The 16,456-nt window shown below is 37.8% G+C and overlaps 1 protein-coding gene across 2 annotated transcripts in view; it reads left to right on the top strand.

Moving 5' to 3' along the window:
- LOC149576641 (uncharacterized) overlaps positions 1-16,456 on the top strand; it is a 239,168-nt gene that overhangs the window by 193,549 nt on the left and 29,163 nt on the right. Inside the window, exon 12 of one of the 2 annotated variants that reach the window (XM_089818690.1) lies at positions 9,016-9,048. The exons of the other annotated variant lie outside the window; for it this stretch is intronic. Coding sequence (XP_089674816.1) covers positions 9,016-9,048 — 33 coding nt within the window. The remainder of the gene's footprint in view (positions 1-9,015; positions 9,049-16,456) is intronic. 2 annotated transcript variants of the gene reach the window in all.

Raw genomic sequence — 16,456 nt, forward strand, 5'->3', positions numbered from 1 at the left:
ACCAACAACTATTACTGAATAACTGTTAATAGAAGATATTTAACTGTAGATCATATCGTTGTCTTGTGCAAGTCTTGACATCTCGTGGAGAGGCCTTAACCTCCGAAGCGCAGACCCTTAAATATCCTCACACAATCTCTATTGAGAAAGGCCCTCTATACTGTGAGATTAGGCTTGGGACACCACTGTCCAATGACTGAGCATCTTTGTGTTAGAATGTCCATTCACTGCTCAACTTGGAAACAAGACCTATACAATGAACTACCATGAGCAGACATAGTTAATCTAGATTGATTACATTCATTTCTTGTTTACTGATTTCATTCTCTTTTTCATGCAGGGTTAGCCCACTTTTAATGATTACCAATTCACTCCCTTCATCTAAACCTTATTGGTCATCTTGGATGAATCTCTGGTGTGAAGTTCTAAACATTGTTTTACCACAACCATTTACATCTGCCAAATCTGGCTTAAGGCTTATCAAAAAGATTCATGCTACTTGCATCTTAATTACTAATCCTCCTTGAGGGTGCCGCTCTTGTCTCAGAGACACATGAAGGGATGCCCCTATTTAAGCTGGCACTAGAATGGAATTCTTTTAAAACATAGTTCTGTTGTAAAGTCTATATTATGATATGTTAATACTTCAAATATGAGATTAGCATTCTGTTATGAAAACAATATTCCATTATGATTTCCATGTTGTGTTATGGCTTCAACATGATATACAATCAATATTCTGCTATGAATTAGCAGTCTGATATGATATCAAAATTCAATTATGGAATCAATGTTTAACTTGCTCTTTCGGACTGTAACTTGATCTTCAAGACTTATACTAATACACAACCATTATGAAATATAAAGACACGTCTTTCAAATTTACGATTTTCCTTTCTTTCTTCCAAATTCAAAAAAAACTCTTATTCAAATAGAAAAACATTTAAAAAAAAGATTGCATAACATGGCAATGGATTCCACCTCTTCTCTAGCAATCAGTTTCTTTGCACTTGCAGACTTTAACGCTTTCTCAGCAATGGAGATTCACAACACTTGCAGTCAATAAATACGCTTTAGAGCAGTGGTCTTGCACAATGATACTATGGTGCGGATGATAAAATCCATAGAGTTGTCATGGCTAAAAATTGTTGCAAATTTAGAGCTATTGTATTGAGAAATGATGCCAAAATTACAGGGCTATCGTGGTTGAGAAGATAGCAATTCAGAGAGCTTCAAATACTTGGTAACTCTCTATAGTATCAGGTGCCTAGAATCTCCCATATAAGCTACTTCATCTACAATTAAGAAAGGACAAGAGAAGGGTGACTATGAAAGAGCTACAAGAAATCAAGAGCTATTGGTACATGTGGCACACATCCAAAATTAAAGAGGTCACCGAATTGACATAAAGCCCGGTAAAATAATTAGCAAGGTGGCCACCCAAGCTGAAATAATAAAACTATTGTTAAGGAATAAAATTAACTCTTGAAAATAACTGTATACAATAACATCATATCCTTCCTGCCTATACACACATACATAGATATGCGTGATATTTTTATCAACGTATCCAGCGTATACATCTTATATCAAGTGGCGTGTACATACATCTTATTTTATTTCACGCATACATACATTTATGGGTACATATATGTGCAAGCATATGCAAATATTATGGTACTATTGTAGTAAGGCATGAGAATATTACAGGAAGCTCTTAGATCATCCGCTTTACAAGGTAATGCATTTTAATTTATTGCTCAATGATCTTTTTTTTCATAATGTATTATTATTGACCAGTAGCTCATGGTAGTCCCTTGGTATACCCTTGCTTGCCTAGTTGTTTTCCCTTAGCTATGGTGGTCAGGACTCATACCTGTTGGCTCAATGGTAGATGGTGTCCCTGTGCCCAGTTCCTTCTCTGACAATGCTTCCCCCCTTTGCCACGTTAATTGTAAGAAATAAATTCTCCACAATAATATCATATTCGTCAAAACATAATTTCTATAACAAGTTATTGTTCATAAAGCATCATAACGGCTAACTACCATTTCACTTCCTATGAATGAATAGTGAACTTTCTAAGATTTCAAGATAACAATATAATAACATCATAACGATTAATTAACATGTCATCTTCACATTAAATCATAAAGATTATCCATCTTACCATTTCACAAGATCATAACTAATTTTAACTGTCAGCTGATTTCAAATGAAAACTCAATGGCTATATGAGCAATTTTAAAGTAGGCAAAAATTAGGATGTAACATACCCTCCCCCTCGTTATTTATCATCCTCAACGAACTTTGAAATTTTAAACACTAAAGAATATTTAAAGTACTATATATATATATATATATATAACATCATGAATTCATCTCATTCCATTTCGAATCAAAATGAAGGTCTGTCATTCTCTTATCTCAATGCTTTTAGAAAAATGCTTACATGATACCATAACATCAAAAGGGAAACACAAGCATATCTGTGTTTACTTTGCCATACCTGTGCTCACTTCAGCATCACTTGAATTGATTATGTTTTAGGATATTCCATTTCATGTTCCTGTTTCACTCATGTAGACACTTCCATGTTTTTAGTTCATTTCTCATACCAATAGCTTGTGTAAGAGAATTTTTCAATGTTCAATATTCAAGAGTAAGATAATCATTCAAAATCTTGTAATCCCTTATCTATCATACTCTAGTTTATAACTTGATCACATAAATTAAATCACTCATACATACCATTTGGTATGTGGTACTCACTAAATGAGTAGATCATCCTTGTAGGCTCACAGATTGCCTTGGTACTCACTAAATGGTTAGTGGATCTTATTTTTCCTTTTATGTAACCTGGGCCTTCATGCCCATCTTGTCACAATAATATTTTAGGAGAAATTTAAATCATTACCTGATAGAAATGTACCTGATCTCTATAACAATATAGGTTCTATGAGTCTTTAATCTAAATATGATTGAGCATTAACATTTCATCAATGTATTACAAGTGTGCTTAATATAAACATAAGAATTCCAATACATCATGTTAACTCATTACCATATAAAATCAATATAGCATGTGTATGATTCATCTATAACAATGCATCAACAAGCATAACCATAATACACCACAAAAGATCGTAATACATCTAATCAATACCATCGAGGTCATAACATGGTACCGCACTATCTGCATCCTAATCTCCTAAGCCATTCGACTACACATTCACATGCAAATCTTTTAGATGGGAGTGTGGTCTAGATGCTTGTATGATCTATCCACAAAACATTCCAATTGTGGCTCATACCCTAGGTCCGATCTTTCCACAAGACTATATTTCCTTGGCATTCTACCTAGAAATCCCAACCATAGCGTGGCTCCCCTTGTTTATCCATAATCAAGCTCATAATGATATGCTTTAAATAGGTTTCATGCAATGTCTCATGTCATAAAAAGATCCATATAGATGTATTTCCACAACTTCAAAAATAGAGTTACAAGAAATCAAGAGCCATTGTTACATGTGGCACACATCCACAATTGAAGAGGTCACCAAATTGACGTAAAGGCTGATAAAATAATCAGCAAGGTGGCGACTCAAGATGAAATAATAAAACTATTGGCAAGGAATACCATTAACTCATGAAAATACCTTAATGTAATAATATCATAGCCTTCCTACCTATACTTGTGTATGTGTATACACATACATACATATGTGTACACACATGCGTACATGTGTGATAATTTTACCAAGGTATATGGCGTATACACCTTATATCTTCTTCTATTTCATGCATACATACATATATGTGTACATATATATACAAACATATGCAGATTCTATGGTACTATTGTAACAAGGCATGACAATATCACAAGAAGCCCTGAGATCATCCGCTTTACATGGTAATACATTTAAATTTATTGCATAGTGATTTTTTTTTCATAATGTATAATTATTGACCAGTGGCTCATAGTGGTCCCTCGGTATACCCTTTCTTTCCTAGCTGTTTTGCCTTAGCCATGGTGGTTAAGACTCATACCTATTGGCTCAATGGTAGTTGGTGCCCCCGTGCCAATTCCTTCTCTAGTAATGCTTCACCCCTTCGCCACGTTAGTACAAGAAATAAATTCTCTACGATAATATCATATTCCTCAAATCATAATTTCTATAATAAGTTATTATTCATAAAGCATCACAACGGCTAACTACCATTTCACTTCCTATGAATGAATAACCATCTTTCTAAGATTTTAAGATAACAATATAATAACATCGTAACAATTAACTAACATATCATCTTCACATGAAATCATAAAGATTAACCATCTTGCAATTTCACGTGATCATAACTAATTTTAACTGTGAATTGACTTTCACGTGATCGTAATCTCATATGGCTTTCACCATGTACTCTTTGAGCAATGGCCTCCTGAGTGTCGAGTTGCAATATATTCACCAAACTCTGTGAGTAATGACCTACATGTCATCTCATATGATTTTTCACCAAGTACTTTGTTTAGTGGACTGCTGAACATCAATTTGCATAACATTCACCATGTACTCAAAATGTTCATAAGGTATGTGCATGTCCATTCTTATAATGCTTACCATATGAACATCCACCATGCAAAGTATGATCTATCATGATCTACATAGACATCGTAAGATATCCATCATAATAGAGAATTAAGTTATTGTAAGATTGTCACCTTTAAATAACTTCCGCAAATACAAGTGATAATCATTTGGAAGTCGTCACCTCCTCATGATGTACACACGGTTTAGGCCCAAATAGTCATGAAGTATATTCATGAATCACAGTCCTCTCGACTTCTAAAATTTATTGATTATTGGAGAATCCATCTTAACAAAGTTTACTTCCTCTGAATTAATATGACCGAGATCACCGAAGGTGGACTGAACCATATCCTCTATCTGCTTCCTCTCTTTCAAGGTTTCTTTTGAAGAAATGCTAGATTCCCTCTTGAATCTGATACCAAACTCCCTTTTCTTGCAATAACATTTCCGGAGGAAAAGATCATGGCACATTGTTCTTCTAGTATGTATTTAAATATAAAAATATTTTTACATAATAATAATATGATTCCAATATAGATAATATCTAATTTAAATATATGTTTTAATATATATTTTTAACATATTATGTCCTTATTAATGATGCATATGATAATCTAAAGTGACCAATTTCCCAATCTATATTTACTTATATTCATAAGAAATTATTTAGTAAACATATTTACTTTATACATATATAAGCACCATATCTCTTTCTTAGCTTATTCATACTAATAAAATGTATTCCTTAACATTGAAATGTAATACTATATATACTTACCTTTAAGGCTACAGTATTTGGTATGTTCTTATTTATTGCATACAATCACTATTGATCGGATGACATCTGTAATCAAGGTTTATAATACAAGGTTGTTGACTGGTCAAGGCTCATTGCCTTGCCTTATCCAGTACATGGGGTGACAGTCTGACATACCTTGTAATAATGGTTGTCTTCTCCCCAATGTCTTAGATGGTCAACATCCCTGCTAATATACTCTGTAAATATGATCTCCCTTTGTCACCCCAGATCTTGTTTAATTACATAGGATGCCAACAAGGAACTTGCACTTGTCGATTTGTACAATCCCTTCACTTGGGTGCCCACCTTGGGAATTGCTGTGTTAATTTTTGCCAGGGTTATATCACATGCCACAGTCATTGCTAAATATGTATTGAGCTTATGGACCCAAGCTCGAGTTATCACCTTGCCACTGCCATCAAAGTGGGCTAAGGTCATTTTGCTGGCCACCTGAAGCAAGTTTGACCATCTAGGCCTTTGTCTCTCAAGTGCAGGCCCACCTTATTGTGCTACCATTTTTGTGTAAGGAATATATCAAAGTTAAGATTCTCTTTGATAACTTGTAGAGGAGCACCCCACTCAGCAAAGTGTGCCACAACATCATTCACAAAAGGTCCGACCTCAGTTCTCAGAAAAGAAAGCTGTTGCAGCCTATTATTTGCACCAATATAACGTGCACTATCAATTCCTTCATTAATCCTAATCCGATCCTCAACTCTAATCCTGCCTCTAACTCTAGACCTGTCATCAACCCAGGACTTGTGTGAATTGACGAAGTCATCCCTGGTACCTCAATCCTACTATGGCCTCTAGGGAATGCAATAGGCTGCAACTTGGTAGACAACTGCTGCAGCACGTTGGCAACATGTTGCTGACCATGTGTGAGATCTCTTAGTGTCTCCCTAGCCTCTCTATCAATGTCTGAACCTGTGCATATTTGTATGCAATACCACCAGAACCCATGATCCACAAACACCTCTGTCACCAATACTGCCAAACTGAATCTCAGGCTCTCCATCATCAGGTGGAGAGGTATGTCCTTTGCAAGTGTAGTGTCTAACCGAAATAAACCTCTTAAGCCATGTTGTAACCCGATTCCTTGTAGGCTGGTAAGAATCTGCTCTGATACCACTGTAAGAGCCCTGTTGGCTCACACTACCAATGGCTGAAGAATATATGTTTTTTCTAGTGTTTTTGTCTTTTTCTATTATTTTTCGTTTTTTGAATTTCCAAATATTAAATGCTGTAAAAATACTGAAACGAATTACAAATAATAATTATGTGAAAACCATAATTGACTGGTAAACTAATGCTGCAATTCCATTGTCTTTCAAACTCAAAAAATTAGAAATAGACCTCGTATATGATGGTTGAATTTCGACTTGCAGCAGGGCAGTGACCATGAACGATCAATGCACATGAATTTCCACACTCACCTCCTTGCAAGGTAGAAAATCATAGGTGTCAAATGTGAAACACTGCCTAACTTGGGGACGCCAATCTCCCTCTCTAATGCAAATTGCAGGCACTATGAATGGATGTGGCTGACCTGGAGTCCTTATGCGGGTGGGGCAGAGAATGGACGCCTGATAATGACATTGAAAACTGCAGGCCACGGGCTAGATATTGATGCCCAGTTTGCATGACAACTTCCAAACAATAGTACCACCCTATATGAGGTAATACCAGAGATGACGATGCATATATTTGCAGCAATTAACTCACCTTTCAGACACAATGATTACAGTATAGAAGGCTGGGACAATTTCAGCTTATAACCCTCATGTTGACACCAAAAATCAGATTGGAAAAACTCAGTTCAATGCACTATACCACAACAGTGAATAGATTGCACAATTTAAAATCAGAATACTGATTCAACTTTCTATACAACAACAACAAATTGAATGCACAAGTCAGGAGATATTGGCCCTCAAGAAAGTCACTAATTTTAAACCCTCACCTAAAAATATATCAAAAGCAATAGGCAAAATAGATATTGAATTCCTCTCGTGGAGTCATATTTATAATTCAATCTGCAAATCAGCTTCTCCAATACACTTCTCCATTGGATGGGTTACTTTCAATTGGCATTGGAAACATATCACCTTATGGCAGGGAAATGTAGCTCAATTTAATTAGTCTTCCACTTATTTAATGGGATGGTTAAGAGATTATCTTTGGTTAAATTCTTCACAACTAATTAATGGATACAATCCTTTTGGTGTGAACAATTTATCTGTTTGGGTGTAGATGTTCTGATTTGGACATCTTGTTTGGGCTATTGGATTTATCTTTCTCATTTCTTGGCGTGGATATTGGCAAGAACTAATTGAAACTCTTGCATGGGCTCATGAATGCACACCTCTGGCTAATTTAGTTAATTGGAGAGATAAGCCAATAGATCTTTCCATTGTTCAAGCACATTTAGCTGGATTCGCTCAATTTTCTGTAGGCTATATATTCACCTATGTAGCTTTCTTAATCGCCTCTACATCAAGTAAATTCGATTAGCTCTCTCTCTCTCTCTCTCTCTCTCTCTCTCTCTCTCTCTCGCGGGGTCTGTTATTTGCTATTCTTTGGCATCAACCGTTCTCTCTCTCTTTTTCTCCCTGTGATTGTTGTTTTGGCCTTCATTTCTCCTCCATAGCTGATTTGTTCCAGCCCTTGTTTCTCCTCTATCTTGTCTTGTCTCCTCTTCTTTTCCTTTCTTTTCTTTGTGTGCGACCTTTATCTCTTTCACATTGCTCGAGGGTAAACTTTCGATTGTCTCAGGTTTTGGTTACATTGTGAAGATGAGTTTTAGTGGAGATGTATGTTCATCACAAACCCAACCTCTGACCTACCAGAGGCTTGTTGTGAGGTTCTCACACCATTGCCCCAAAAACTTTGGGGACCCCCCTTTTTCATTCGCCTTGCCAAATTTCTCGAAGTTGTCCCAAAAAAATTTTTGATTTGATTTTTTCTCAAACTTTAAATCTTGGACACCTTCAGGCCAAAAGGGAGAGGGCTTAGGTTTAGTTTCATCCGGTTTCAACTTGATTTTCCAAAACGACCAATTTCATCCTTAGGGCGGACAAAATTCAAAGAGCAACACTTGGCAGGATAAAATTGTAAATTTTGTTTGAAAATTTGGATAATTTTCAAAAAATGAAATTTTGTTAGATTTGAGTTTATTTTGGAAAATCTTGAATTTTTCTTCGATGAGAAAATTAATTTTGTGATGATGAAATCAAATTGCAAAATCGATTTTAGACTCTAGAGAAATGATTTTATTTTTGTCAAAAATTTAAATTGCTTAGCAAAATCAATTTGAATTGAATTGCAAAAATTGGCTTAAAATGGATTAAAATTGCCTTGGAATTTTTTGAGTCTTTAATGAAATTAGTAATTTAATATTGAAAAAATGGCTAGCCAGAATCCAATTTTAATGTCATATTAATTACTAAATCATCATTAATGGAAGCATTTAGCATCTCCAAGGCATTATGTACTTTCTTTTTGCAATTTTGGTCTAATTGGCAATTTAAAATAGTAAATTTCATCTTATCAAAATTAATTTTGGCTAAGCATTTAATTGGGGGCCAGTTTTGGTGTTCTAATTAATTTATTTTTTGCTCCCAGGGTCACAGTCGGCCAGCTAGGGAGGATGAGCAAGTAAGGCATAAGAGGAAACTCTTCCCCCTAATTTCTTCATTCCTCACTCCTCTTTGGCTCTTTGGTGCTTGGGGTGCTTTTTGCTAAGGGCAGATTTTTCTCTTCTTTGAGCGATTTTCCTAAGGCAGATTGGCATCTTCTCTGGTTGATTTTTTCCAGCTAGGGCAGATTGGCATTGTGTTGGCAATTTTTAAAGATAGTTTTGAGCTGCTTCCCCATGTTTGGCGATTTTTAGAGGGCAGATCTGCACTTTTTCTTGGTGATTTTTAGTATCCAAATGCAGCAAGATCCATCATATTTAAGCAACCTCATTTTTGTGATTTTCGTAGGGCAAAATTCTCGTGCATGGTGGCTTCTCTAGGGTAGATCTGAAGCTTCTCTTTGCTAGGTGATTTTTGCAAATTCTGATTTTTGCTAAGGAGCTGCAATTTTTGCCCTAATTCGGGCGATTTTATTTGGAGGAGGTTATTGTGATCAAAGGTCTGATTTTTTGGGCAAATGGTGGACAATTCCAAGAGCACTAAATTCTGATTTTTTCTAGCTAGGGCCTCAAGATTTGCAAGAGATTTGAAATTCTTTAAGTCTGATCTAAATTCCAAAAAGAAGACTCGGCTATTGGTAAAGATAACTTCAAATCATTTAGAGTTGAAAGGGGTCCTTAAGCTAATTTCTCTCTTTCGTTCTTGTCTAAATATTGTCTCCCTTGGTTCTTCTCGCATTCATCGTCCACCACTTCATCATCCCATCATAGGTTGAAGTTTGGAGATCGATAAGTGTAGAATCCATGATAGGACATTTGAAGAGGTAGAAATAAGCTAGACCACCGTAGGTATTGGAGAGGGAGATATAAGTGTAGTCCATCCTAAGGCAAAGGCGAGGTAGAAATAAGTGGTAGTCTCACCCCTAGGTTGAAGATTGGAGATTGATAAGTGTATAGATAGGGCATTTGGCGAGGCAGAAATAAGTGTAGAATCCATTGATAGAAAGAAGGTTGGAGATCGATAAGGGTAGTCCATATCACTTAGAACGAAGGGCAGAAATAAGTGTTTAGAATGGTAGATGTTAGTGCAAGCAAGAACCTTAAGGGAACAAACACTAAGAAAGACAAAGAGGATATGATGTCCAAAACAACTTTCTTCTCGAAAATGAGGCAAATAACCGATACCAATGTCGAAATAGAAAATATGCTACAAGTAAAGGACAGACTAAGGGAAGGACAATCCCCCTTGGCAAAGAAGATATACAGGAGCGGAATTGTACATGCAGCAACTTTCCTCCCACATTGCCTTGTCCAGAGTTGGTTATGGAGTGCGCATCCAGGTTTGATCTTATCAGTAAATCCATCATCTTTGATGAAGCGAAGAGGATGTTGGCCAACATTGGCGAACAAACTATTGAAGAAACATTTAACATTCACTAGTACAAGAGCATGACAGTGGTGATGATGGATCAGGCAACCAAATCATTTCAGGATAACCAGGAAACTTATATCACACATCTAAAACATGATTGGCTACACAAGGGAAAGAAAGGAGTAACCAGATCATTGAGGCTCACAGTGGTAGATTTCAAATCAGAATATGGTGATCCCATCATGCTTCTCAGCCAAATCATGGGCCTAGCTCAAGGTATGCAATTCAAAAATTGGATGTACTTCTTTATTGATGAAATTGAAAGGGAAAAGAAGATTTGATTGGGCTAGAATCATAAGCATGAATCTAGAGTTGCAACTTAGAACCGTACAAAACCAAAAGCAATTCTACATGGGATCCTATCTATTTTACCTAATTGCTAGATTGTATAAGAGTCGGAGACTTAGGGCCTTAGGAGAAGTTGGCAATGGGCCAGGGCAATATTTGGTGCATGAATGTTATCCACAGTTTCATTTGCACAACAATAAGGATTATAGAATGTTTTGTGATGCCTTCACCATGAAGACAGTAAGGGTATTACAAAGGACACCTGCTAAGAGACTTTCATCGGAAGCAAAAGCAAAGATAAAGAAGTATGGGAGTAGGTTTATCCAATTTCCGTAATTCACCTACATTAGAGTGGGAGGAAGTACGGTTTGTCCCAAGAGGCTTCCAAGATACCCACTTGACAAGATAGTTTTGATGGAGTTGGCTAGGCAACTTGAGCACTGTGATAGAACAATGAGAAACGAAGGTAAAATAGGGATTACCTTCTCATTCAGAATTGGCAATGATAGTTGTCCCAATCGGGTCACCTTCGCAGCTGTGGAGAAGGAATTGAAATGGTATCATCTAGGGTGGTACAGAGCAAGGCAAGGATTCACCCCTAATGGTCTTATCAAGGTATCTCATGGAAATGAATTTAAGCATGTTCCCACTATAAAAGACTTTTGGGCCAATGCCAAGGATGACTTTCATGTGAGAAAGCTAGCTTTCTCAAGATTGTCGGTGAACATGATGAGAGATATCAAATGGAGAGGCCTTGATATTCCCGATCAACTAGAAGATGATGGAAAGTCGTTGAGAGAAAATTATAATACAGTAGAAGGAACAAAGTTGAATCCAGTAGATTGGGATGATCATCAGGATCCTTCCTTGGAAGCGATCACAAGGGCAGTTAATTTGAATACCGAGTCGTGGTATAATAAAAGATTAAGGAAGCTACAAAGTCAAAGGATTCCCCTTACTTATGAGAAGATGAAGCCAAAAGAAGGTCTAGCAGAATTAGTTGGATAGAAGGGTGAAGGAAGTAGCCGACAACAAGAAATAGTTAAAAGCAAGAAAAGGGCTTTGGAGGTTGAGAAGAGCAAAGAACATTCAGAACCTCTAGCCAAGAGACAGCATACAACTCCATCAAGAGAAAGGATAATTGAGGCTAGAAGCGAAGAGGTCAATTCAAGTGATAAAGGGGCCGCGATAGAGGTGAGCTCTAATTTAGAATCAAGTGGTTACAGTGAGAGCACCAAGTACTCGCCTCTCTCAGAAAACGAACAAGGAGATGATATGGCAGTAACTAGTCGAGAAGAAGATGTGCCGATTGACATCGAGGAAATAAGTCAGGCATCTGAGGCTGTTGGTGATGCTTTGTTAGTCGAACCGAATCCAGATTTGGGGAGATGCACCGCACCACTATGGTTAAGGCAAATGCTTATGCCAAGAGGCGGGGTAGTAACTTCTCGAACAGTTGAAGACATCCAAAGATTAATAGAAAAGGGTGATAGGGAGAACCAGAAATATATTGCAAAAACAGTGGTGAAGGTAATCAAGAGCGACAATGATGGTCACCGAAAGGTTCAAATTGCTATACCAACAGTCAACAAAGCAGTGGATGAGATTGCGGCCCAAGAATATGAGATAGTGGAACACAACTTGGGAAGAAACACAGATGATATGGAATGTGAAGAGGTCTAGGAGGGTATAGCTTCAATCAGAGAAAGGTTGAGGAAGACAAATGAAAGGATCATAAAGTTGGAGGCCGAAAACAAATATTGGAGAGATTGCTAGCCTATCCAACAATTGCACCGGGCAGCCCTTCCTCAAGACAGTGGGAGCAACCTAGAAGAAATATCAGCTCAGCTACATGAAGTCAGCGATTGGATCCATGATACAATCCAGCTGGGCAAAATTTCTTGCCTTCCTTTGTCTCGACACTCTGGTCATTAGTCACTGTTAGAAACAAATTCAGAATATTTGAAGAGGAGTGGAAGGATTTCCTTCCAGTCAAGGATTTGGCTATTCCCAGGCTACAAATGTTCATTGGGCTACCGGAGGCATATTTGGAAAGGGCCAAGTTGGTTGATGAAAGAAGATTGAGTACGGTTGAATCTTGGTTTGTCACCTTGACCACCAGATTGAGAACACTTGAGGAGATACAGATGGCACTTGCACAGCATAGCCCAAACATCAACACTTCCATTTCAACCATGATGAGCGACATTGGAATGGCGCTTGAGTTTGAAGACATCAGAGAAGAGGGCATTGGTGAGACAAGACTTGGATCAAGATTGGATGAGTTAGGAAAGGTTGCTATCAAGAAGAAACATTTGGGCACTCTTTCCTCCCTCAATGCCTTTATCGGATTTGCAAAAGAGTATGAGAAGGACCATAAGAAGACACTACAAGCAACAAGCAGCGTGATGAAATCGGCTGAGCTCAAGATAAAGCATACACCTTGTCCTCCCATGGAAGAAGTCAACGAAAGCCTAGCTAAGTTCATTGCCTTAGCTAAAAGAATGAAAGAAAAAGGGAGATTTATATTAGAAGATCATTTGATGTAAGCCCAAGTGGCAATTTCTGTTTCTTCTAGAATAGGACAAGTGTCTAATTCTGATTGGCCACCATTTTGGTGCCTTCTCATTAGTTGCTACTTTTCCACTTTTTTTATTGGTCCATTGACGAGGTGGCATCTTCTCATTGGCCGATAGGGTGGTAACCTGAATTAAGGTTTCTAGGATTCAATCTGGATCGTTGGTTTTGCCTCTTTATCTCTACTATCAGTTGTACATTTTGGCCTCTATATAAGGCCATTTGCTCTCATTTGTAAGGGTCGAAGAAAATTGTTGCAAAGATAATGCCAAAATTTGCTATTTCTTTCTCATTGTTGTGACTTGCATGGTGATTAAGAGCCTTTGGTATTATTGCATAGTTTCTACTTCCAAATAGTTAGAATAAAATTTATTTTCAAATTGTTAAAGTTGGTTGCATTTCAAGTTGTTAAGTAAGGAGTAAAGTAGATAAATAGTTGCATGGTAGCATTGGTAGATGTTTGATAGGAATCAATACTAGGCCACTAGCATCCTAGCGGCTTGTTGGGAAGCCTTGTGTGGTAAACTAGTGTCATGTCCCCTTTCTAGCGACATAACTTTAACAGGGAATTTGCCTATCATCGACTGTCGTAGGCAAGTGATTATGGAAAGAGGGTCATTTTTGTCTCCCGATGATTACATGTTTTGCTCTCGGAGAATAATAATTCAGTAAGTGGGGCCTACTCGTTCTAATATTAAATTAAGGTTGTACTTTAACTTTATAAAGTTATTTATTTAATTTTATAAAGTTCAATAATTAAAGTACATCATAAAAGATGATTCCAGAAAACTTCCAGTAACTTCTCAACGAAGTGAATAAATAGAGGACATAAGGCACCCATTTGGACAAGCGGGTTTTGTGGATTCTACTTCTTCTTTAGTTGGAGCAATTTGTAGTCATTTGGTCTGCAAATTCTCAATTTTTATCTTTGGGAACGAAAACTCCCATTGATAAGCAATTTTGAGGGTGTGAGATATCACCCAAATCATTGCAAATCGGGAGGTGGCGCTTCAGTCATCTCATTAGGGCAGAAATTTGGACGAAAGGCTTTCTCAAGGTTCTTTGAAGGCAGTTAACAGTAAGGACTATTTTGAATAAGAAAACCGGGTCTTACAGTGGGAAAATCTTCCATTACTATTCGAAAATTGCAAAGGCACCCCTAGACATTGTTTTTGATGGGAAGCACTTATGAGCGCCGAATTACTCTGAGTATGGAGACACATCTTTCCTGAAGGTCGGCCGGGGCATTGAGGAGGACCAACGAAATCGGTGGATCCACAGTACAGGGTTACCGTCAGCACTGGTGCCAGCTCTTGAAAGCCAATGAAATCTCAGGTATGGCCGAGGGTTGAGAAACCGAGGATTTCGAACTGAGACCGCGCGGCCTGATTTGAATACCAGAGACGGAAGCGTAGGGAAAGAATCTTGGGCAAACTCAAGATTGTTACCAAGCGAATGCTGTTATAAACATTTCGAGTTCCATTGGAGGCGGATAGAATAAACTTAAACCGTCCAACGGCATCACTCGGGATTGGGAGGAACTCAGGGTGAGAAGCGATTTTCTATCTTAATTCCGACGACTTCCTTCAACACATGTGAATATCGCTGGCAAACGCGTGGAGTAAATTACCGCAGGAAACGAAGGAAAGGATTTGAACCAGATGCGACTTCATTGAACAAGACGCGGGTTTGAACCAGCGAAATGTTGATGCGATTTTCTTGAACAAACAAGGACATATTTGAAGCTCAAAACGATCCAGTCTGGACCTGCCTCAAGAATCGAAACCTGCCGACAGTCTTTAATATGGAGACAGTCGCACCAGGCTCCGATTACATTAAAACGCACAAACATCAGTGTTGATAGGCGGTCAGGGAAGGTCTCAAATACGAATTGGATTATCAACATTTTTTGATCGGGGTAGAACAGAACAGATCTAGCAATTTCATGATAACACTCGAAGATGGTAAATTCAGGTTTTGATTTAGTTTTAACTATCTACATTCAAATCAGACTCTGTCATTCGACTATTGTAAGGGTTTGTTTTGCAATAAGATTCTTTCTTAAATATTGTTGTTATATGATCTATTTGCACTTTGATGGTAATAATATTAACTGAAGGTTACATGATAAGTATTTGACGAATTGTCCCAACCCAGTATCAAATTTTTGGTAACCCATATAGAGTGGGTCATTTCAGTGGTATCAGAGCAGTAGTCCTGCCATCCTATCGGGTAGAAATATTTTATGCAACCATATTCCAAGTATTATATTCGCAGGAGAACAATATTTAAGGACAGAGATATGGGTGAAAGACAATCATAGAGTCCACCGAGATTTCCCAGAATCGATGATGATGAAACCAGAGAGTTTTACAGAATCATGACTACCGGACAGCAAGAAATAGCTCAGTCACTACAGGCTTTGACTACCATAATGGAAAGAGTTGTTCAGCCCAGGATTCACGAACAAGGAAGAGGCACATCTGATCATGATAATAGAAGTGTGGCAGGATCACAGGGTGCTCCTAGGCGCAGATCATGGACAGCTAATAGGCCTACTCGTCCCACTTTCCTAAGGGAAGAGGCTCAGGAGATGGGAGAAGATGATGTACCGAATGATTTCCAGGATGATCTTAGGGCTGCTACTGCAGAATGGCAGGCATTACCCCCGCATGTGCGTGAACTATTGAACTTTGATCGCTATTTAAACCAAAGAAGAGAACATATGAGGAGCAACCGCCAGAATAGAAGGCCTAGAGGAGGTCATGATAGTGAGTTACAGCGAGCTGTTAGCAAACTCACTTTACCATTTTTTGATGGTAGTGGTCAGATGACAGCACAAGCTTGGATTCATAAGTTGGACACCTTCCTAGCATTAAGGCCTATGTCTGAAATAGATGCCATCAGGTATGCCACCTTGCATCTGGAAGGCGCAACTCATGATTGGTGGTCACATGGAATGGTTACTTTGCAACACAATCAGGTAACATCGTACCAGGACTTTGTGGATAGATTGGTTGAACGTTTTGATAAGAAGGATCCAGAAATTTATTTTCGCGACCTTGCACAGTTAAGACAGTCTGGCAATTTGGAGGTTTATATTAGTGAATTTCAAAGGTTGTCAGTCATGG

The sequence above is a fragment of the Cupressus sempervirens genome, chromosome 1, assembly GCF_028749045.1.
Source record: "Cupressus sempervirens isolate cs-2001-9-10 chromosome 1, ASM2874904v1, whole genome shotgun sequence".
In the NCBI taxonomy this organism is placed as follows: Eukaryota; Viridiplantae; Streptophyta; class Pinopsida; order Cupressales; family Cupressaceae; genus Cupressus; species Cupressus sempervirens.